Below are 23,298 nucleotides of genomic sequence, written 5' to 3'. Positions count from 1 at the left end.
ATGTCAGACGCAGTGTAAGGTCATGTGGCCAGAGCCGCATATATGGTTCTGCACTAGGTATGTCTTATGCCATATAGAGTAGACTCTTAGTAGGAAATGAAGACAAATCCATCAGAAGGATCCATCTTGCCCTTCCTCCACCTTCAGGACAGCCTTTTGACCCTCACTTCAAGATAAACAATGCAGTTTCCAATATCATTTGCTCCATCACCTTTGGAGAACGCTTTGAGTACCAGGATAGTCAGTTTCAGGAGCTGCTGAAGTTATTGGATGAAGTCACATACTTGGAGGCTTCAAAAACGTGCCAGGTAAGCCTCATCTTGGTTCAGCAAATTGGGGACAATGTCAGACACATATGGGTTTTTCCTTTTAGTTTTTTGTGGGTTTTTGAAGCTAAAACATAACCTTTCAAAACTGATTTCAACACAAACTTATTTGAAATCAGTCTGTTGACTTTAGTTTTTTAAATAATATGAAATATTTATATGCAAAAACCATTTCTAACATGCATGTAAGGTGCAACATGTTATATGACATACGCCTATCCACCTATATTGTTCTTTTTAAAAAGAACAACAATATTGCCGTTGCCCTTGAGTCTCTCCTCGCTGTGTCCTTCCCCAACTTGTCCATTTCCCTCCTCCCTCAGAGGTTCTCTTCTGTATCCGCTTTCTTCCTCAGCAAGTTGCTTTGAGATTCATCTGTGTTGGTTGCTCTTTTTAAATGCAGATTAGTATTTCATTGTATGAATGTGCCACTTTTTGTCAATCTGTTCTGTACTGACGGACATTTAAATGGTTTCCAAGTTTTGGATGCTATGAATAAACCTGCCATGAACATTCTTGTACAAGTGTTCTTGTGGTTACATCCACTAATTTTTTATATATGTATCTGGAGATAAAAGATGTTTAAAGATTGCCAAGCTCATTGCATTATTTGTCTGCCCATCAGCACTTAATATCATCAATCTTCTAATTCCATAGAATGTAGCTGTTTGGGGTTCAAACTCATTCCTCCCTTGGTGGGCCCTGCACCCCAATTTTTGTCCATATAAGCCTTTGAGTCTTTGTCAAAAACTCTGCTCAGTTTCTTGGTTCCTCAGTCACTTTTCTGAATTTGGAAGACATTTCTGGGAGCTGGGGGGCAGGGGGAGAAGATGACCCTAAGTATTGAGTTCATACCCTGGGCTTTCTTCTTCCCCTAAGCCTTATCCTGGAAACTTCCTCACTATCTTGGTTTGTATATATGTGTGCTTAAATGCATACACATGTATCTTTTCTTGGTGTTCTCAATAGAAAGAGTGCCCTTGAATTATGCAGTGTGCCATTATCAAAATTTTTAAAAATTTCCTTTGTTTAAAAAATGACTCTATTTTTGAAAATTACAAATGTACATAAAAGAATACAATCATGAATCACTGTGTACTCGTCAATGAGCTCTAACAATTATCAGCACATGGCCATTCTCACTGTGTCTGCATCTGTGCCCTACTACCACATTCCCACTGTCCCTGAATTATTTTGGAGCAAATTATAGACCTCAATTATTTGATACATAAATATTTCAGCATATATTTATAAAAAGATCCATTTTAACAAAAATAAAATACCATCGTGCCTGAAAAATATGAACAATAGTTATTTAATGCCTTCAAACACTCAGCCAGTGCTCAGATGTTCCCAGATGTCTCATAAGTTTTTTTTTTTTTTGGTGGCAAGCTGTTCGAGTGGTGACAAGTGGTCTGAGGCTGGATATATTTTTGACAGAGAGCTGAACTGTTTCACTAGAGGGGTGAGAGAGAAAAGAGGGGTCAAGGATAACCAAGGTTTAAGTGTGAGCAAATAAAAGCGATAGAAAGAGAAGATGGTTTCTGTTGTCTTAAAAAGTGAAAAAAAGGCACAATGTTATCTGCATGATTGTTTTGTTTTTCTCAATTAGCTCTACAATATCTTTCCATGGCTAATGAAATTCCTGCCTGGACCCCACCAAACTCTTTTCAGCAACTGGGAAAAACTGAAATTGTTTGTTTCTCATATGATTGAAAAACACAGGAAGGATTGGAATCCTGCAGAAACAAGAGACTTTATTGATGCTTACCTCAAAGAAATGTCAAAGGTGAGAAAACCAAAGTCATTTTGTATTTTTTTCTTACAGCACAAATAGGGGTGTATTAGTTTCCAGCTGCTGCTATAACAAATGATCACAAACTTGGTGCCTAAAATAGCACAGATTCATTCTCTCACAGTTCTAGATGTCAGAAGTATGAAATCAGCTTCACTGAGTTACAGGTAAGGTTTTGGCTAGGCTGGCTCTCTTTGGAGGTGCTGGAGGTGAATCTGTTTCTATTACTCTCCCAGCTTCTAGGAGCTGCCTATATCCCTTGGCTTGGGGCCACCTCCTTCATCTTCAAAGCCAGAAGCACAGCATCTTCTCTTCTCTCTGGTATCTGCTTCCATCCTGGCATCCTTTCTCTGACTTTGTCCCTCTTATTTCCCTCTAATAAAGACTATTATGATAACACTGGGCCCACTGGGATGTTCCAGGATAATCTACCCATCTCAAAATCCTTAACCACATCTGCAACGTTCCTTTTTCCCTATAAAGTAACATCCCTAGATTCCAGACATTAGGATGTGGATGGGCATCTTTGGGGGTCATTATTCAGCCTGCTACAGGAGTAAAAATAAGGGCAATATTTCAGAAAATGTAGAGTAACATTAACTCAGTATTGATGATGCAATTAGAGATAAAGATGGGGGTTAATGGCATTTGGTTTGAGGTCCTGTGAATGCTCAAATACTGCCCTTTCATCCCCCATCCCCTACCCTCTACTGTTATTTGGAGGTATACACAAAGGGGGAACATAGCAGTTAATCCTCAAAGCTCTGTTCTATCATTAGTTGGGCCTGGACCCAATAACCCATACCCTTTTCTCAGCCCCCATAGAGAATACAAGTAAAGCTGAGTTGGATGCCAGAGTTTAAAGGCCAACTTTATTAAGGCCTGAGTTGGGCTTTTGCCTTTCCTTCTGTCTTGTACCTTTCACTTTCCAACATTACAGGCCAGAAGTAAAGAGGAAACCAAATTGGATGCATGACCTTGAACACAGTTACCCCTCTGGTTAACATGTATCTCTGTGTCAATACTGTCATCTTTATACATCCAATCCTCCTTCTGGATTGGAAAGAATGGTGGATTTCTTTCCCTCTTATTTAACCTTATTGGCATGACATTTATAGAAGTATTGTTTTCACCTCAGAGGAGGAGATTCGCTATATGTTGTGCAGGTAAGGAAGGGACCATTAACATCAAGAGCAACATTGGACAAATTGAAGTTTCCAGAAGCTGATGTTAAAGATGACAGTGTCATGAGGAATGCTTGTTAGAATCAGTGAGGTTCAAATTGGAAAGGAAAAGATGAATGAGGAGATATAAGAATTGTTGTTCACAAGAAGAATTCCATTTGTCTTTTCTGTTATCAGTACAAACATTTCTCAAGTATTTGCTATGCGTCCTTGCATTCATGTAAACCACAATGCCCTCTTAAGGGGTGTGCACTCCTATTTCCAGTGTATAAAATGGGAAACTGAAGAACAGAGAGGTTAAGTAACTTGCCCTAGGTCATACAGCTGCTAATTGAAGTGGTTAATATTGGAAGCCAAATCTGTCTTATTCACATCCCATTCTCCTTTCACTGTACTAAAAGCTTCCCCCAAATTACAGGCGAAAGAAAACAATTGTCTTGATTTTCATCCATCCAAAGGTGTCCAGCACTTGGGGCAGGACAGTGCTAACGATATTGCTGTAATAAAAGTCTGCCTTCTAAAGAGGCCAAAGGGAAAACTGTTTCTTTTGGGGACCTTTTCTTCCAAATTTCCTCCTAGGATGAAGCCCCTGTGTGTTACAGCAATCAGGAATCCTCTGAATAAACCAATAAATAACATTAAACATTGTCTTTTCTAGCACACAGGCAATTCTACTTCAAGTTTCCATGAAGAAAACCTCATCTGCAGCACTCTGGACCTCTTCTTTGCCGGAACCGAGACAACTTCTACGACTCTACGATGGGCTCTGCTTTATATGGCCCTCTACCCAGAAATCCAAGGTGAGCATGTCAGTGAGTGAGCCTGGACCAGGACAGAATAGTGCCTCCTGGGACGTGCTGCCTGAAGTCAGAGCCAGAAGATCTCATTGTAGGATGAAAAGAGAGGCAGAACAGTCATGAGTGATGAGGTCTTGGAAACTGCACATTCTTCACATATTCTGTCTGAACTGTGATGGGCCCAGGTAATACAAATGTGAGAGAGAATCCCTGTCCTCAAGAAGCTCAGAGGCAAGAGGGAAATCCATGAAGTCAATCGACATTGAGAGAGTTCCAGGAAACAGTTACTTTCTGATGTGAAAGTCTAGTTGTGTCTTTCCCTTCTTTTAAGTGATGCCTTCCCATTTCCCCCTGAATAATGTTCAAACACCTTAGTCTGGTATATGTCACCCTCCGATATGCCCCTTCTGCCTGTCTAGCCTTGGCCCCACCTACCCTCCATGGTGGCCTCACTAAGTGACACGTCATTTTCTTTGTAGTCTGTATTTATGGCTCTATATCATGATATATGCTTTTCCCTCTACTTGCCCAGTTTTCCTACATAGTAAACTCCTAGCTCTTCTTGAAGAATCTGTTCAAATACTACCTCTCTAAGATGTTTCTGCACCCCTCTAGGAAATTATTAACATTTTCTCCCTCCAGAGATGATGTAATGTGCCTTTGTTACTAGGCTTATCATGTATTATTTCTATAGCTTCCCCACAGACTATAGTCCACTCAAGAATGATGTTCACATCATTTTTCTTCCTCCAGCTTCCAGAACAGTTTGAACATATGGGGGATGGGAATGCTTAACAATACAGTTTTACGAATTGTAGGTAACCATTTATTAATGAGTCATAAAATCAATTTAGTGGATCAAGACCAACTTTTTTTCTTAAGATAAAAATAGAAAAGATCAGAGTGCTTCCCATGTACTAAGGTAAGTTTGTTTACAGAACTTTATTTTTTCATCTGTATCTGCATAATGTATGCTTTATATGTGTGTATTTAGGTATATGCATCCAGGGTCATGCTCAGTTAAAAAGGCTAGTAACAAACACACAAGCACTGTATGATTCCACTTACATGAGTTATCAAGAATAGTGAAACGCCTAGAGACACAAAGTAGAATGGTGGTGGCCCGAGGCTGAGGGAGGAGATGTAGAGCTTTAGTTCTGCAAGATGAAAAAGTTCTGGAGAGTGATTGCCCAACAGTGTAAATATATTGAATACTACTGAACTGTTCATTTAAAAATGCTAACATAGTAAATTTTATGTTGTGGGTATTTTACCCACAAATAAAATGTTTTTCAAAAATTATAATTTATTTCACTTTCAGGTAAAAAAAAAAAAAAAATCCAAACTAGGCTTTGCAAAGTCATTAGGGTTCCCACCTCCTTCCAACTTGTTGCTCTGTTGTGATTAGAATGATGCTCTTGTTAGCACTAAGACAGCTCACCAATAGGCTTTCCTCCAGTAGGAAGCGAAAGGGGGAAGGAAGCGCATATCCTTTCTTTAAGAACTTGTTCCAAGGATTAAACGTCACTTCTGCTTACATTCTATTAGTCAGAATTTAGTCATATGGTCACACTCAGTTACAATAGGACCTGGAAAATATATTCTTTAGCTGGGCAGTCAGGTCTCCAGCTAAAATCTCTATTACTCTAGAAAAAGAGAAAAGAGGTAAGACTGCTGCAGTTTCTCTCACTGGCTAGGTGAGCACTCAACCAGCGAAAGAAACTGGTAGCAGTCCTATCTGGTCACACAAATCTCAAAACATCAGTTCATGTAAATCTCAAAACATCCTTAAGATGAAGGTAGATTTATCCTCCCTCATCAAATAAGGAAACTGAGATTTAAAGAGTGTAAGTAACTTGAGGCATCAATGTGGTAGAGCAAGTTTGCAATCCGATGGGTCTTACCCCAGGGCCCGCTTTCCACTCTTACGTGTCTACCTGAGAAATTAGAGTCTGTAGATCTGCTAAGGGTTGAATATTTGGGCCCACCCCAGCCCTAATGTATATGTTGAAAGCTCATTCCCAGTGTGATGATATTAGGAGGTGGGGCCTTTGGGAGGTGATTAGCCTTCAGGGATGGGAGTAATACTGTTATGAAAGAGACTCCAGAGAGCTGCCTCACTCCTTCTACTATGTAAGGACACAGTGAGAAAGTGCCATTTGTATACCAGAAAGTGGGTCTTCACCAGACACCAAGGCTGCTGGGGTCTGATATGATGGAGTTTAGCCATGTTAATCCTGGTCATTCCATCCCATAGCCTAACCAGGCTCAAGGAGATTTACAGAGTTGGTAGTTTTCTGAATAAGCCTTTCAAAAAGTTACAAACCATTTTATTTCTTGCAACCTGGTCAGTAATTTAAATACAACAGATGAGATCTTGGAGACCACTCATACCTCTTTATAATAAAGCATAAAAGCTTAAAAAATAATAGAACCCTTCCCTCTTTGCCAGAAAAAGTACAAGCTGAGATTGACAGAGTGATCGGCCAGGGGCAGCAGCCGAGCACAGCCGCCCGGGAGTCCATGCCCTACACCAATGCCGTCATCCATGAGGTGCAGAGAATGGGCAACATCATCCCCCTGAACGTTCCCAGGGAAGCGACAGTTGATACTACTTTGGCTGGGTACCACCTGCCCAAGGTAACTAAGCATGCTTAGCCCCACATCTTCAAGCCCATCTTTTAGATGGGGTGAAAACCTGAACTTGAGAAGTGACATTTATTCTTGTCCTGAGGAGTCATTTAAATGGAAGAGAAAGATATCTTATACCTGATATGATACTAGATTTTCTCCATGTGTCAGCTAGATATAAATAGGTATTGTGGGGAGGGGAGCAGGAAGGATTCTTACGTTAAATATGTTTAGATAAAGACTGGCGTTTCTTTCCTGTGGTGCTTCTCAGTGTTTTTACCATGTTAATGTGCATTGTGAGTCTGCAGGCACGCGACAGGCAGCAGTTCTAGGTCAGACTTTATCACAGAACAGTTTTCTTTGTTTTGGTAGAACATCTCACCAGACTAGGGATCTGCCAAATTTTGGGAAATTCTGCTTCATGATCCTGGGGTTCTAGAATGCTGAAATGTGAAAGGACATTTAAGACCACCTGGGACAACACCACATTTAATGCTGGTGTTTTTAACATAATATCCCCACAGGCATTTTTCCAGTTTTTTCTTATAGTCCTGTGATGTATTATTAATTAATTAATTAATTTATTTATTTATTTGACACAGAGTTTCGCTCTGTTGCTCCCAAGTAGCTGGGACTACAGGCATGCACTGCTATGTCCAGCAAATTTTTGTATTTTTAGTAGAGATGGGGTTTCACCATGTTGGTTGGTTAGGATGGTCTCAATCTCTTGACATCATGATCCACCGCCTCAGCCTCCTAAAGTGCTGGGATTACACGTGTGAGCCACCACGTCCAGCAGATGTATAATTTATTATCTTATAAGGAAGCCAATCTAAGCATGTGCAATATTCATTACTGGAAAGGGAAAGAAAGGAGCGAACATGTATTAAGCAATGATTATGTGTTGTGAACAATGTGGCCTCTTTCAAAATGTCTTAATTCTCAGAGTAAGTTTATTCAAAAGAAGCTTGTTATTTCCATGTTATGGATTGAGAAGTAGAGGCTCAGAAAAATTAGGTTTGCATGAGATCTCTCAACTATGAAGAGTTGGGATCTGGAAGCAGATTTGTTTTGTTTTTTTGCATGACACCATTCTCCCTTCACAGGAGGTGCTTTGCGTCCACTTTAAAAGCATCTCCCTGCTATTTTTTCATTTGCTCTCGGTTAGATTCCCTGTACTCACAAGTGGAACTCTTTCTTTCTTTTTCTTTCAACTTTTGTATTAGATTCAGGCAGTATATGTGTAGGTTTGTTACAAGGGTACATTGCATGATGCTGAAGTTTGGAGTATGATTGAACCATTACCCAGGTGACTGGCATAGTATCCAGTTGGTAGTTTTCCAACCCTTGCCCTCCTCTCTCCTCCAGTAGTCTCCAGTGTCTATTGTTCCTATCTTTATGTCCATGTCTATCCAATGTTTAGCTACCCTTATAAGTAAGAACATGCAGTATTTCATTTTCTGCTTCTGCAACAAACAGAATTCTGATGTCACTCCACTCACCACGCTTAGGATCTCTGCAGACAGCTATCATGTGCCCTCTAGTGCCCTCTCCCCACATTGCATATTTTCAGTTCCTTTCCTTACTTTCTAACCACTTTGGTCAGCCTCTGTGGATCTATTCCAGTTTGTCTAAGTACCTCTGAGTGTGTCATACCTGGGGAAAATCTCAAGAAGTAGAATCAGAAGAGCTTACCCATTGGACATTGCTTGGTTACTATCCCTGCAGAGCCAGGAAAAGCAGCTGTTACATTTACTATTTCCTTACTCATTGGCCATCTAGTGGATAAAGGCTGAGGTCTAAATTCCCCTGGTGCTGTTTGCATTTTTCTAGCAATTTATTTAACTCAAGGAAACCAGCTCGGCTCAACAGACTTCTGCCACTGATTTTTGTCAGCTTTAATAATCATCTTGGGAACTGACAAATTGAAATAACCGTGTGTTACACAGTCTACAAGCTATGACTTTGACATCAAATAGACCTAGTTCAAATCATGGCTCTGCCTCTTCCCACTGTCTGACTCTGGGCCCATTATTTTACCTCTCATAGCTTCAATTTCTTCATCTGAAAAAATGCATTTAAACCTACTTTACAAGATCCACGTGGAGGTAAAATGAGATCATGCATGTAGGGTATTTAACTTAGTACTTAGTACAGAAAGTGCTTAAAATAGCAGTTATTGGCTGGGCGTGGTGGCTCACGCCTATAATCCCAGCACTTTGGGAGGCTGAGACGGGTGAATCACCTGAGATCAGGAGCAAGACCAGCCTGTCCAACATGGTGAAACTCATCTCTACTAAACATATAAAAACTAGCCAAGTATGGTGGTGGGTGCTTGTAATCCCAGCTACTTGGGAGGCTGAGGCAGGAGAATTGCTTGAACCCAGGAGACGGAGGTTGCAGTGAGCCGACACAGTGCCACTGTACTCCTGCCTCGGTGACAGAGTGAGATTCTGTCTCAAAAAAAAAAAAAAAAAAAAAAAGCTGGGCACAGTGGCTCATGCCTGTAATCTCAGCACTTTGGGAGGCCAAGGCAGGCGGATCACGAGATAGGAGACCGAGACTATCCTGGCTAACACAGTGAAACCCCATCTCTACTAAAAATAGAAAAAAATTAGCTGGGTGTGATGGTGATGCCTGTAGTCCCAGCTACTTAGGAGGCTGAGGCAGAGAATGGCCTGAACCGGGGAGATGGAGCTTGCAGTGAGTGAGCTGAGATTGCGCCACTGCACTCCAGCCTGGGCGACAGAGCTAGACTCCGTCTCAAAAAAAAAAAAAAAAAAAAAGAAAAAGGAAAAGAAAGAAAGAGTTATACTAATATTGAAAACTAATGATTTAAATTCCTTGAATTAATATTATATTAATATGTTAATATTTGAATGAATTCAACAAACATTACATACCTGAAATGCTCAGGTCTGGCAAAATAACCCTGAGAAAATTAATCGTGCAAGTACATATTTAGAAACATGATAACTGCCCAAAGGAGAAAACTCACTGTGGTCTTTAAAAACACAGACTAGCAGGAGTGGTCAGGGAAGGCTTCCAAAAGCAAGTGATGTTTGAGGATTAATGGATCATTAAGAGTTAGCTTGATGACAAAGTGGGGAAGAAGAACATTCCTGGCAAGGCAATTAGCATTTAAAAAGGGTATTGAACTAAGTAGGAACACGGCATGTTTGAGAAACTGAAAGAAGAGCCCTGTAGTGGGAGTGCAGGCAGAGGGGAAGAGTGGCCCAGACTGGGACCAGGTGATGAGTCTTTGCCCTGAGAGCAATGGGTGACTACTGAAGTGTGTCAAGTCCTAGATATGAGCAGTGGGGGCTGTGGGGGTGGGGAGTGACATGACCAAATCATGCTGGAAGCTCACTCTCTTCCGGAGTCTGAAGCAGATTGAAAGGAGCGACAGGATTTGGGGTATAGTTAGGAAACTGTAACAGGGGTCCAGGCAAGCTGGGAAGAAGTCTGGACTAAGTGGGCATGGTGGACATGGAATGGAGGTGAAAGTAACATTGACCAATCTCGTTGATGGGTTGGATAAAGGCAGAGTAAAGGAAAAGCTCCCTCTGGGAACTCCTGTGTTTCTTAATATATACCTGGGTGGACAGGGGCTCCTTTCATGGGTCTGCCTGATTCTATTACTAAACCTACTGTGGGGAGTGGGGTACCGTGTACTAGACATTGGAGGACAGAGAATGGCGAAGCCAAGATGATTGAGATGTCTTTTACCTTTGTAGAGCCGCCATCGGTATAGCTTCACTGAGCAGCTGGGTTGGTTTTGGTACACTGCAGACTGACTGTTGGATTATTCTCTCATCAGTGAATTCATGTCCCCTCCCTCTGAGACCTACCTAAACTGACCTGTCCCTGTAAGGAAGATCCATCCTGCACTCAAGAGTAGCCAAACATCCCTGTTAAAATTCCCAGCAGGGAAATCCAATCTAATTTGTAGGCTGTCCCAGACAAAGAGGAGGGTCCTGGGTTGGGGGACACAGGAGACCGTGTACCGCAGTTGGGGAGGGTGGGGCAGTTCAGAGTATGTTCAGCCTCCGGCATGGAAGCCCGAATATGACCACCCTCTGCATTGGTGTGCTTTTTCATGGGTCAAGCCTTGCCTGAGTCTCTGCTGCTTTCTCTAGGGGACCATGATCCTGACCAATTTGACGGCGCTGCACAGGGACCCCACAGAGTGGGCCACCCCTGACACGTTCAATCCAGAGCATTTTCTGGAGAATGGACAGTTTAAGAAAAGAGAAGCCTTTCTACCCTTCTCAATAGGTAAGTTGTAATAAACAGGCATATGGGAGTCCAGGGCCCCTCTCCCAACACTCCCCTGCTCTCTCCCTGTATTCCCTTGCTTTCAATGGAACATCTCCAGACAGCCTGGCCAGTGCAATCACTCCATCTTGCTGTAGGGGTCAGCCCTGGGATTTCCAGGGCTGGGTGTTGCTTCAGCCTGCCCTTACTTCCTAAGCCCTCCATTGCCTCTGCTGGAGATTTCAGCTTTCCTGTGTTCTGTCCTCTGGAACACTGGGGACAGAGACCCAGACTCCACTTCCAGCTCACAAAGAGGATTGGGTGCTGCTTTTTGTTTGTTTGCTTTTTGTTTTTTGTTTTTTTGAGACGTAGTTTCACTCTTGTTGCTCCAGGCTGGAATGCGATGGCGTGATCTCAGCTCACTACAACTCTGTCTCTCAGGTTCAAGTGATTCTCCTGCCTCAGCCTCCCAAGTAGCTGGGATTACAGGCATGCGCCACCATGCCAGGCTAATTTTTTGTATTTTTAGTAGAGACAAGGTTTCACCATGTTGGCCAGGCTGGTCTCGAAGTCCTGACCTCAGATGATCCACCCACCTCGGCCTCCCAAAGTGTTGGGATTACAGGCATGAGCCACTGCACCCGGTGGAGTGCTGCCATCTTTACTAAATTTTAAAATGTCCTCAGTTCTTTTTAAGGACTGCCCACTCACAGAGAAATAGAGCTGATCTATAATAAGGCGATAGAGAGGGACAAGGGGAAGGAGAAACTTATTTGCCACATGGGCATCAGTCAGTGGCTTCACTAGATTGGATTCTACTCTCTAAGTACGCCCTCGAAAAGGTTCTTTGGCCTTTGTAAATTTAATTCATTTTTTAAATCTAATTAATACATTTATATAATGTGTAACTTGAAAATTAAGAAAGAAGAGGCAGTGAAAACTCTCTTTTTTCTCCTGTTTTTAAGATAACCAGGTCCAAAAATATATTTTTAACTCATGACATTGAAAAATCAATAACAAAAATTCTTAGTATGTTCCAGGTTTTGAGTTAGATATGTTGCATAGTTTATTTCAAATAATTTCACAATTCTTTAGTTCCATCAGTATTTATTGAGCATCTATTATGTGTCAAGCATTCAGCCCTGGTGATATGACAATGAATGAGTGAAACAGAAAACAAAACAAAACAAAACAAAACTGCTCCCATGGTGCATATGTTCTAGTGTAATCATATAAAGTTTATGTTACTGTAACCACTTTTTAGTGATGAGGAAGCTGAAGCTTAACCCAGTATAGAAACTGAAGTCATAAAACTCATGTGGCAGAGCTAGGATCAGTGTCGACCACATTTATCAAAAACTAAAATGTGCGTTCTTCCTAACACTCTCTACTGAAAATAACTAAATGCTACACAGACTTACCCTGTGGAATGCATGATAGTTTTCTTATTGTTAATTTAAAATACGTATTGATGTTCTGAGACAACATCATTTTGTTGAGGATGACCCTAAGGCTCAGAAAGGACAGAAACAGAATGACCCATGTTGGTATGACTCCGAAGCCCATGCTCTCCCACTGTGCTGTCTTGTGCTGTCTTGGCTTAGATGTCTCTGGGCTGATTCTGACGATCAGTGCTGTCTTTGTCTTTCTTCATCTGATTCTGTCACCTCCGCTCACATTGGACAATTCACTTCGAATGTGAAAGCTGATATAAGATGTAGGAATATCTTCCAGTCTTCCTGTCTACGATAGTTTCAAATTTTGTATTATAGCACAACGTTTCAGCTATTATGTTCCAATTATTATAATTAATTATTCCTGTTCTTTGACTCTTGCACAACATCCATGTGGAAATGGTAGAAATGTGACCTTTTCTACATTCCACAAAAATGCTTCACCTAATGCCATCTGCAACTGTGATGAGAGGAATCTTATTAGAAGGTCATGGCTTTAAAAGGAAAAAGGATACTCTGGGCTAAGTGATGCCTGGATATCTTTTCTTCGTATCACAAGCCTCTTTCTCAGAGTTGCTTCATGTCTCCTGTTTTTAAAAAATTATCTTATCTGAATTAGCAGTAGTCTTTTTAAAAACTATACGCAGTGACTCACTGCTGCTTTGCTATTGAGAGTTGTATTGCACCCTCTTAGAGACTTCATTTGCAAGAAAATTGTCTAATTTAATCCTTACAACAGCCCAGTTATTAATAGGCAGGAAATGGATTGGGATCTCTTTTTAATTTAAGATAACTAAAAATAAGAGAGAGTTGTTTCCTATCCAAGATCATATGCTCAAGGAATTTGCAGAACAGGACCTAAAACTCAAGTTTTTATACTTCTAGTCTAGTGTTCTCTCTAGTAAGACTAGAATGTAGCTTACTTAAAGTCCTCTCTACTTTAAGATTCACTAATTTCATAACACATGCATCAGTTAGCATATTGCTACATAACAAACAGTTCAAAACTCTGCAGCTTAAAACAGTAAGCATGAATTATTGCTCACAAGTCTGTAAGTCAGATATGTGGCTCTGCCAATCTTGGCTCGGCCCCCTTGGTCTCTCTGATCTTGACTAGAGGTCAGCAGGCTGATGGCTGATCTAGGATATCTTCATTTGGGACAGTGAGGCCCTTCTCACATTATCCCTCATCCTCCAGCAAGCTGCCGTGGCTTAGTCACATGGTGGTGATAAGGTCAAAAGAGGGAGAATGGAAGTACACAGGCCTCTTAAGGTCCGGACTGGGAACTGACACACCATCACTTCCATTGCATTATGTTGGCCAATGCCAGTCATAAGGCCAGCCCCAGTTTAAGGGGAGGGGATATTACTACAATTTTTAATGGGAAGAGCTATGACATCACATTACAAATGATGTGGATCCAAGAAGAGGGGGAAATTGAGGCTGCTTTGTTCTTACCATCTCTTTTTCTGAGAAGAATGAAATTCATAGAAGGCAAGCAATGTATCTGGGATGTCCCACAGAAGATGTGATAGGATGAGGACCAGTTAAATGGATCAGGAGATAGAAATCTGAAGAATCCAAAGGGTTAACAAAACATCAACACAACTGTCTTTTTAATCACATGCCCACTCTTGGCACGCAGTTGCTTTTCCTTGCTGTTCCTTTACTCTTGGTAAAGAGTCTTCTAGAGGACTCTTCCGAAGTCCTCACTTTACAAGATGTAACAGCTTCTAAAGTGTGCATAATCAGGACAGGTTTCAAAGTTTTACTGCAAATTTATATTTACTTTTCCTCATTTAAATGCTTCCTGTTTGATCCATCAAAGCAGGAAGCAACTTCATGAAATACATGAACCCAGTTGCTCTCTTTCCAGTTAAAATCTTTAGATTCTAGGAGATAGGGCTGGAAAGAAATTTGCCAAAAATGTAGGTCAATTCTCTCATTTTACTACTGAGGTAACTGGCCTGTTTGGTTAGTGATAGTTTGGGGAAGCACCAGGGATGGGAGCCAAGTTTCCTTTCTTCCAGGCATAAGTTTGACACCTAACAGTCCTAATTTTCATGCTTTTAAAAGCAAATTCACATTGCCATTACATTGGGATCCTTGCCTAGCCGTGTAACATAGTTAGGAGAGAATTTATTTCATGCATTTGACAAATGAGATAAGTTTAGCTTTGCGAGAATGAATGGTTTACTAATAGCCACACAGTTGGTTACTGATGAAGCCAGTTCTTTAATCCTGGTTCCTGACTTGCTAGGTCCAGTTTGCCATGATATATGGATTCTTTTAGGAGAATCTTGGGTATATTTACAATAAACTGATTTGGTATCATTTTAACCTGTTGCTAATTGTACTATTTGTGATGGATAAAGAGATAAAGGTGAGGGGAACAGAGATGAATTAGACACACACTGGTAGGAAACACAGGCACAAATAATATAATAATGACATAACCATGAAGCACGTTTGCCTTTACTAAGCACTTTTGCATATATGATCTAACTTTATTTCCTTAACAACCTGTTACAGACAGAGGACAAAACTTAGGCATACATACATTTCCAAGAATATTAAATTACATGGGAAAATACAAAGAGGTAAAAGCAGCATAGAGAATTGACTACAGGGAATCATATTTGTTATGATGTACAAAGAATCTCCACAAGGACAATAAGGAAATATGTTAAAATGTTGACAATGGTTTTGTCTAGATTATGGGATTACAAACATTTTATGGTTTTGTCTTTATACTTTTCTTTGTCATGCTTTTTTAAATTATTGCTGTGAATATGTATTACTTAGGGAGAAAGTAAGCTGTTAAAAATGCACACAATAGAGATGGCGGTAGTGACTTGTGTGGGGTAATGTAGCCCAAGTGGGGTGAGGAGGACATTCACACAGGGGAGGGGGTGGTGGAAGCTGAGAGCTGGTCTCAGAGCACAAATGGTATGAGGTGGAATATGCACAGGGTGGCTGTGGCAGTGATGAGGGGTAAGTTATATACAAGGGATACTGATCCAATAAATAAATATATTGAGGATAATGAGAGGAAGTTGCAAATAAAGAAAGGGAGAAAATCAAACTTTGTGGTGTTGGATTGGAATCTGAGATAATCTATAATGAACTCAGATTTTCAATAGATAAGTCAATAAATATAGAAATGTAGATTAAATATGGGGTGTGTGTGTGTGTGTATATATATATAATGTATACACACACAGTTTTGGACATATACCCACATTATATACATACATATATTCCCTAGCTCTGGCCACCGATATGAGCGAGGGGCAACAATATCTGGAGAGCAATGAGCATGCCTAATGCCCAGATCTTGATTTCTACATATTATTATCCACTAAAAGAAACCAGGACTTTTGGAAAAAATGACTGATTCCAGGGCTGGGAAAGGGAAAGTATAAGATCAACCTGGAATAGATTGTTGTGCCAAAAGTCAGGAAGTGACAGGTTGAATGGGCGTCTAATGGTCAAATCTGGAATATTTTGAGCATCAGAACAAGTAATGATAGTAACAGATTATAACCCTTTGAATAAAAACAGGAATCCCATGAATCCAACTGATATCAATAAATGAGTCAATAAATAAATGGGAAGGGGAGCAAGCATTTCCTTTAGTAGAGTGCTAACTATTAAATGTGGAAGAAATGACAGAATTTTAAAAATCGCAATTTGGTAGCTATCAGCAATTAATAATATGGTCAAGAAATAGCAATGGAAAAGAGTGGATCACAGTTTAATGAGAATGGTTTGTTGACATAGTCTCGAAGTACTTATTAGTTACAGAGAAAAAGAATAATTTTACAAGAGAACTTGGCAGACACCACCTTAATCAAGTGAGTACCAATAATGTCACACATCAAAATTGTACAGCACTTGCTAGGATAAAAAGAGAAGAACACAGTATCACTTTGGTGATATTCCTACCAAAACTGCAAAACTTCACAGCCTGAATCCAATCATGAGACAGCATGAGAAGCATTTACAAAACAACTGCTGGTCTGTAATCTTTAAAAAGGCCAGTGCCATGAAAGTTGTATAAAGAGTGAGGACTTATTCCAGACTGAAGAACTAAGGTGACATGACAGCTAAATGCAGACCGTGATCCTGTACTGGCTCTACTGGACCCTTTTCTAATGAAGGACATTGGGACAGCTGGTAACCCTGAATGGGACCTCAGGAGAAGATGGCCATTCATCAGTGTTAATTTTCTGGCTTGGATGGTTGCATTTTGATTATGTTGGAGAATGTCCTTCTTTTTAGAAAATACATACTGAAGATTTCATGGGTAATGTAGACAATGTACTCCCAAACAATTCAGGAGAGCCAGGTTCTTTGTCTTATCTCTCCAAGTTTTTTGTACATTTGAAATTATTTCAGAATGAAAGGTACATTATGGAAAGTATCACAGTAAAGAATTGTAATATACAGAAAGCTGTTTGAGTAATGCTACCACCCAAAAGGTTTTCTTTAAAGGTCATCTTTTAAATTGTATTCTTCTGTTTTTTTGAGAATTAACCAGATCCAGTTAATAATAAGCAATTGTACAGCTGTTTATTATTACCTAGGTGACATGTTAAAATACTTTGTTTTGAGGTATAAATTATTAAATTATTTGGCCTATTTGGATTCAGCATGTAGCTCACACAGTATATAAAGTTCTCATCTTAAACACGTATTCATTTTCACTAATATGCACACGTACATTTTCACGGATGCCTAGAGAGGTTAATTTGCCCCAATCATGTGGTTAAGAGGTAGGAGAAGCTGAATTGAATCTCTGTCCTTCTGCCTCCACTTCATCCACACATAACAGGGAGTGGGATGAGGTCAGGACAGTGTTAGGTATCAGCTGTGGAGACCAGGACCCAGCCTTGGACCACACTTTAGAAGAAATGGGAAGGGAAAGGGCCTGCAAAGGGAAAGGGCCACTGTGCATAAAAAGAACCATCGAAGGACGAAGGCCAAAGCAGTCACAATATAGAGGGCCACCCATGCCAGAAGGCCCCTATGATTAAGGACGAAAAGTGGCACAGGGAAAAGATGACTTATACCTTAGGAACTCTGCTCTGACATTTAATTCCTTGTATTTTCAACAATTTTTGTAGGGATTGAAAAAGTTAACATATTTGGTTGTTTTTGTTGTCTTTTTTTGTCATGTTTGTTAAATTATTTTTTTAAAGCTCTTAGGCTAAACACCCCCTTTCTAGGTCAGCCCTCACCTTCCACTTCTATGGTCCTACACCCTGCAACTTCACCCTGGAAGCTCGCATGCCAGACCCCTGACAGCATTTGACTTTGTGTTCCTGGACTTCTGCTTTCTATGCATTGATGAACCCAAGTGGTTGTCAGACTTAAATAAGCTGCTGGCCATAACACCCTGGGGCCTACAGGCCCTTCCTCTGCTCCAGTTTTTTGGGATATGATTGAGGACATCTATCTCTGCTAGGCACAAATGCCACCTGAGAAGATAACCCATCTTTTGATTTTGTCTTACAGGAAAGCGGGCATGCCTCGGAGAACAGTTGGCCAGGACTGAGCTGTTTATTTTCTTCACTTCCCTTGTGCAAAAATTTACCTTCAGGCCCCCAAACAATGAGAAGCTGAGCCCGAAGTTTAGAATGGGCATCACTATTTCCCCAGTCAGTCACCACCTCTGCGCTGTTCCTCGGGTGTGATTTTGCTAAGAAAGAAAGGGGCTTTTTAATGATTGCCATTCTAACTGGTGTGAGATGGTATCTCATTGTGGTTTTGATTTGCATTTCTCTGATGGCAAGTGATAATGAGCATTTTTTCATGTGTCTGCTGGCTGCATAAATGTCTTCTTTTAAGAAGTGTCTGTTCATGTCCTTTGCCCACTTTTTGATGGGGTCGTTTGTTTTTTTCTTGTAAATTTGTTTGACCGCTTTGTAGGTTCTGGATAGTAGCCCTTTGTCAGATGAGTAGATTGCGAAAATGTTCTCCCATTCTGTAGGTTGCCTGTTCACTCTGATGGTAGTTTCTTTTGCTGTGCAGAAGCTCTTTAGTTTAATTAGATCCCATTGTCAATTTTCGCTTTTGTTGCCATTGTTTTGGTGTTTTAGACACAAAGTCCTTGCCCATGCTGATGTTCTGAATGGTGTTACCTAAGTTTTCTTCTAGGGTTTTTATAGTTTTCGGTCTAACATTTAAGTCTCTAATCTATCTTGAATTAATTTTTGTATAAGGTGTAAGGAAGGGATCCAGTTTCAGCTTTCTACATATGGCTAGCCAGTTTTCCCAGCACCATTTATTAAATAGGGAATCCTTTCCCCATTTCTTGTTTTTGTCAAGTTTGTCAAAGATCAGATGATTGTAGATGTGTGGTATTATTTTTGAGGGCTCTGTTCTGTTCCATTGGTCTATATCTCTGTTTTGGTACAGTACCATGCTGTTTTGGTTACTGTAGCCTTGTAGTATAGTTTGAAGTCAGGTAGTGTGATTCCTCCAACTTTGTTCCTTTGGTTTAGGATTGTCTTGGCAATGCGGGCTCTTTTTTGGTTCCATATGAACTTTAAAGTAGTTTTTTCCAATTCTGTGAAGAAAGTCATTGGTAGCTTAATGGGAATGGCATTGAACCTATAAATTACCTTGGGCAATATGGCCATTTTCACGATATTGATTCTTCCTCTCTATGAGCATGGAATGTTCTTCCATTTGTTTGTGTCCTCTTTTATTTCACTGAGCAGATTAAAAAGTCAGGAAACAACAGGTGCTGGAGAGGATATGGAGAAATAGGAACACTTTTACTCTGTTGGTGGTACTGTAAACTAGTTCAACCATTGTGGAAGACAGTGTGGTGATTCCTCAAGGATCTAGAACTAGAAATACCATTTGACCCAGCCATCCCATTACTGGGTATATACCCAAAGGATTATAAATCATGCTGCTATAAAGACACATGCACACGTGTGTTTATTGCGGCACTATTCACAATAGCAGAGACTTGGAACCAACCCAAATGTCCATCAATGATAGACTAGATTAAAAAAATGTGGCACATATACACCATGGAATACTATGCAGCCATAAAAAAGGATGAGTTCATGTTCTCTGTAGGGACATGGATGCACCTGGAAACCATCATTCTCAGCAAACTATCGCAAGAACAGAAAACCAAACACTGCATGTTATCACTCATAGGTGGGAATTGAACAATGAGAACACTTGGACACAGTAAGGGGAACATCACACACTGGGTCCTGTCGTGGGGTGGGGGGAGTGGGGAGGGATAGCATTAGGAGATATACCCAATGTAAATGACGATTTAATGGGTGCAGCACACCAACATGGCACATGTATATATACATAACAAACCTGCACGTTGTGCACATGTACCCTAGAACTTATAGTATAATAAAAAAGAAGAAAGAAGAAAGAAAGGAAGGAAGGAAGGAAGGAAGGAAGGAAGGAAGGAAGGAAGGAAGGAAGGAAGGAAGGAAGAAAGGAAGGGAGGGAGGGAGGGAGGGAGGGAGAGAAGGAAGGAGGGGAAAGAAAAGAAAGAAAGAAAGAAGGAAAGAAAGAAGAAAGAAGAAAGAAAGAAAGAAAGAAAGAAAGAAAGAAAGAAAGAAAGAAAGAAAGAAAGAAAGAGAGAGAGAAAGAAAGGAAGGAAGGAAGGAAGGGAAAGAAAGACAAAAAAGAAAAAGAAAGAAAGAAAAAGAAAGAGAGAGGGAGGGATGGAGGGAGGGAAGGAAGGAGGGGAAAGAAAGAAAGAGAAAGAAAGAAAGAAAGAGAGAGAGAGAAAGAAAGGAAGGAAGGAAGGAAGGAAAGAAAAGAAAAGAAAGAGGAAGGAAGGAAGGAAGGGAAAGAAAGAGAAAAAAGAAAGAAAGAAAGAAAAAGAAAGAGGGAGGGATGGAGGGAGGGAAGGAAGGAGGGGAAAGAAAAAGAAAGAAAGAAAGAAAGAAAGAAAGAAAGAAAGAAAGAAAGAAAGAAAGAAAGAAAGAAAGAAAGAAAGAAAGAAAGAAAGAAAGAAAGAAAGAAAGAGGCAAGGAAAGTAAGAAGACATGGCATGTGTTTTGAAGCAAGAAAGAAAGAAAGAAAGAGGCAAGGGGAAAGCAGAAGACATGAGAAATGGAAGCCACTGGATGCTCTGCTCAGATGTGGATGGGACAAAAGTGGATTTGAGGATCAGAGGAATTTGACTCAGAAAAAACTAGATCCAAATCCCAGCTCTACTGTCTCCTCCAAATTAGCCTTGGGAAAATCATTTACATGCTAAATAATTTACCTTTTTATCTAGGAGACGAAAAGAGGATAATGATTCCTTCCATAAAGAAAGTTCTTATAAGAATCAAAAGAAATGGTGAGCTTTAAGTGGTTTGTAAACCATGAGGCACTTCATAAAAGTTCTATCTGTAGTGTGCCTTCTTCCTGCTTCCTCTGTGAGATATGTATTTGCTTCTGACCTGTTGAGAAGCTCAGGTCAAAGCGGTGCAAAATAGTTGATAAGAGTTAAAAGTGGGCCCTAGGAGCAGTCACAGAAGTGAGCTATGAAGGCTCCCCAGTTTGGTAGTACTGTTCATGCTTTATCTTGTTTCTGTCTCAAACTGATCCTCTGATAAGTCAGCAGGGCAGGTTTTATTCCTCATTTAGAGACAGGGAAAGCAAGTGTCATTGAAACAGTTTCTGTGGTTTACATAAGCACACACCCAAGGCCAAGTGGGACGTGACCACAATTAACCAACCTGGGAAACAGGTTTCAGGAACAAATGTGGAAATATTTTTCATCCTTAACAATACCTTCTGGCCTTTAATCCTCCATCAGGCACTTATTCCTGTGTTGTTTCACACTGCCTTTAACGATGGTGGGTGTGATCTTCTCTTGCAATTAAGATTGTAAGCTTTTTGTGGCTAATATTACCAGCCTAAACTCCCTGGGCCCTGTTTTGTTGTTGTGGTGGTGGTGGTGGTTGTTCGAGATGGCGTCTTGCTCCGTTGCCTTGGCTGGAGTGCAGTGATATGATCTTGGCTCTCTGCAACCTCTGCTTCCTGGGTTCAAGTGATTTACCTGCCTCAGCTTCCCTAGTAACTGTGATTACAAGTGCATGCCACCATAACTCGCTAATTTTTGTATTTTTAGTACGGACGGGGTTTTGCCATGTTGGCCAGGTTGGTCTAGAACTCCTGACTCAAGTCCACCCACCTCGGCTTCCCAAAGTGCTGGGATTACAGGTGTGAGTCACTGTACCTGGCTGACCTTGGTATTTTATAGCAGGGAAACAGAAATGCCAAAATCCTGCTCACTCTTTCTAGGTGTGGCTGCTGAAGGAAGATAAGGATTATAAAGTAGAAGGCCAGGTAACACTGATAGTACATGAAGTTTTGACCCCAGTACCAATGCAAACAAGTGAACTCCCTGGGAACCTGGGCTAAGCCTTATAAAAAGATCATTTTTCCTAAGGTGGTGTCTTAGTCTGTTTTCTGTTGCTATAACAGAATACCTGAGACTGGATATTTATAAAGAAAAGGAGTTTATTTGTCTCACATTTCTGTAGGGTGGGATGTCCAAGGACATTGTGGCAGCTTCTAGTGAGGGTTTCCATACTGTGTCATCACATGGCAGAACAGCAGAAGGACAAGCAGGTGCATGCAAAAGACAGAAAGCAGGAGGTGCCAGGCTCACTTTTATATCAGCCCACTCCCACAACAATGAACCCACTCCCATAACAATGAACCCACTCCCATAACAATGACGTCCATCCATTCATGAGGCCCATGCTCTCATAACCCAGTCTCCTTTCATTAGGCCCCACGTTCCAACACTGCAGCATTGGGGATCAAGTTTCAAAATATGTTTTGGAGAGGACAAACATCAAAACCATAGCAAGTAGTTAGACCTAAGTAATTTAAATAGCTTAAAACAAAATGGGCCATGAAGTCACAGGGCTCTTTCTTCCTGTTGCTTGGGATTCAGAGAAAAGCCAATTAAATTGATGCTGTGAGAAAGGGAAACAGAAAAGGATGGGAGGAATGTTTGCAGCTGCTAAGCTAGCTGGGGAGCCAAGAAAAGGGTATGTCTGGACGACATGGTTGGGTTTTTAATGTGTAGGAGGAGGCTTTGATCCTTCCCTAGTAAAAGAAAAAATAGAGGTGAGAGCCCCACCTATGTGCATTTTTTTTTTTTTGTAACCCACCAGAAATTTGCATCTCTAGAAAACAGGCCAAGTGGTATTCTGAGAATAAAACCAATCAAATCAGGCTTTGAACTTGAACTTCTCAAACATCCAGGACTTCCATTTTTCCCCAATCAGATCACCCAAGTAGGAGACTCAAAAGGACACTGGCCAAAATACATTGTGTGTCTCAGTTTCCTCATTTGTAAAATGAAGGACTTTGTTGAAGTCATCTCTGAGTTCCATTTCTACTCTGCTGTGCATCTTCTGTGACTCTAGATGGGCAGTACACACCTGTTACTTGGGGGAATAAGTGTAAAAACACTGGGAACTCATCCTGACCTGATAAATGCAATGGGATCCTGGGCCAAATAGGATGTGAGCACAACTAATCAGAAACCACAATTAATAGATGACTGTGAGTAACTGAAGAAAATATCTCTTTTTTCTCAAAGCTCATGGAAAGGCTCTAAAATATGAGCCCCCGTTTTGTCCAAAGACTTCCTGTCCCACACAAATATTTTGTTCTGTATGCACTCTTCTAACTCTCTTTTTCTTCCATCTATTTTGGAAGCTCCAGGGCCCCTGACCCCCTTGTCTTTTGTCAGTGCCTGATGACACATGGTGTGCAAGCAATATAACATGATCTGTGGTATCATGGATGAGGCATGGATTTGCCAAAAGGCACCCAGGCTGTGGATC

At 40.7% G+C, this 23,298-nt stretch overlaps 1 protein-coding gene across 3 annotated transcripts in view; it reads left to right on the top strand.

The window, feature by feature from the left end:
• LOC116276324 (cytochrome P450 2J2) overlaps positions 1–23,298 on the top strand; it is a 42,631-nt gene that overhangs the window by 3,480 nt on the left and 15,853 nt on the right. For 2 of the 3 annotated variants that reach the window (XM_031669355.1, XM_031669360.1), the window contains exons 3-7: positions 148–308; positions 1,939–2,115; positions 3,964–4,105; positions 6,555–6,742; positions 10,873–11,011. In XM_031669355.1, coding sequence (XP_031525215.1) covers positions 148–308; positions 1,939–2,115; positions 3,964–4,105; positions 6,555–6,742; positions 10,873–11,011 — 807 coding nt within the window. Of the gene's footprint in view, positions 1–147; positions 309–1,938; positions 2,116–3,963; positions 4,106–6,554; positions 6,743–10,872; positions 11,012–17,965; positions 18,205–23,298 lie in introns of those variants that run through there. The other variant, XM_031669352.1, reaches the window with a different exon arrangement.

This window comes from Papio anubis, chromosome 1 (assembly GCF_008728515.1).
Source record: "Papio anubis isolate 15944 chromosome 1, Panubis1.0, whole genome shotgun sequence".
NCBI lineage: Eukaryota > Metazoa > Chordata > Mammalia > Primates > Cercopithecidae > Papio > Papio anubis.
Note: the sequence above shows the minus strand (reverse complement) of the source record. Positions and strands in the feature narration are given on the sequence as shown.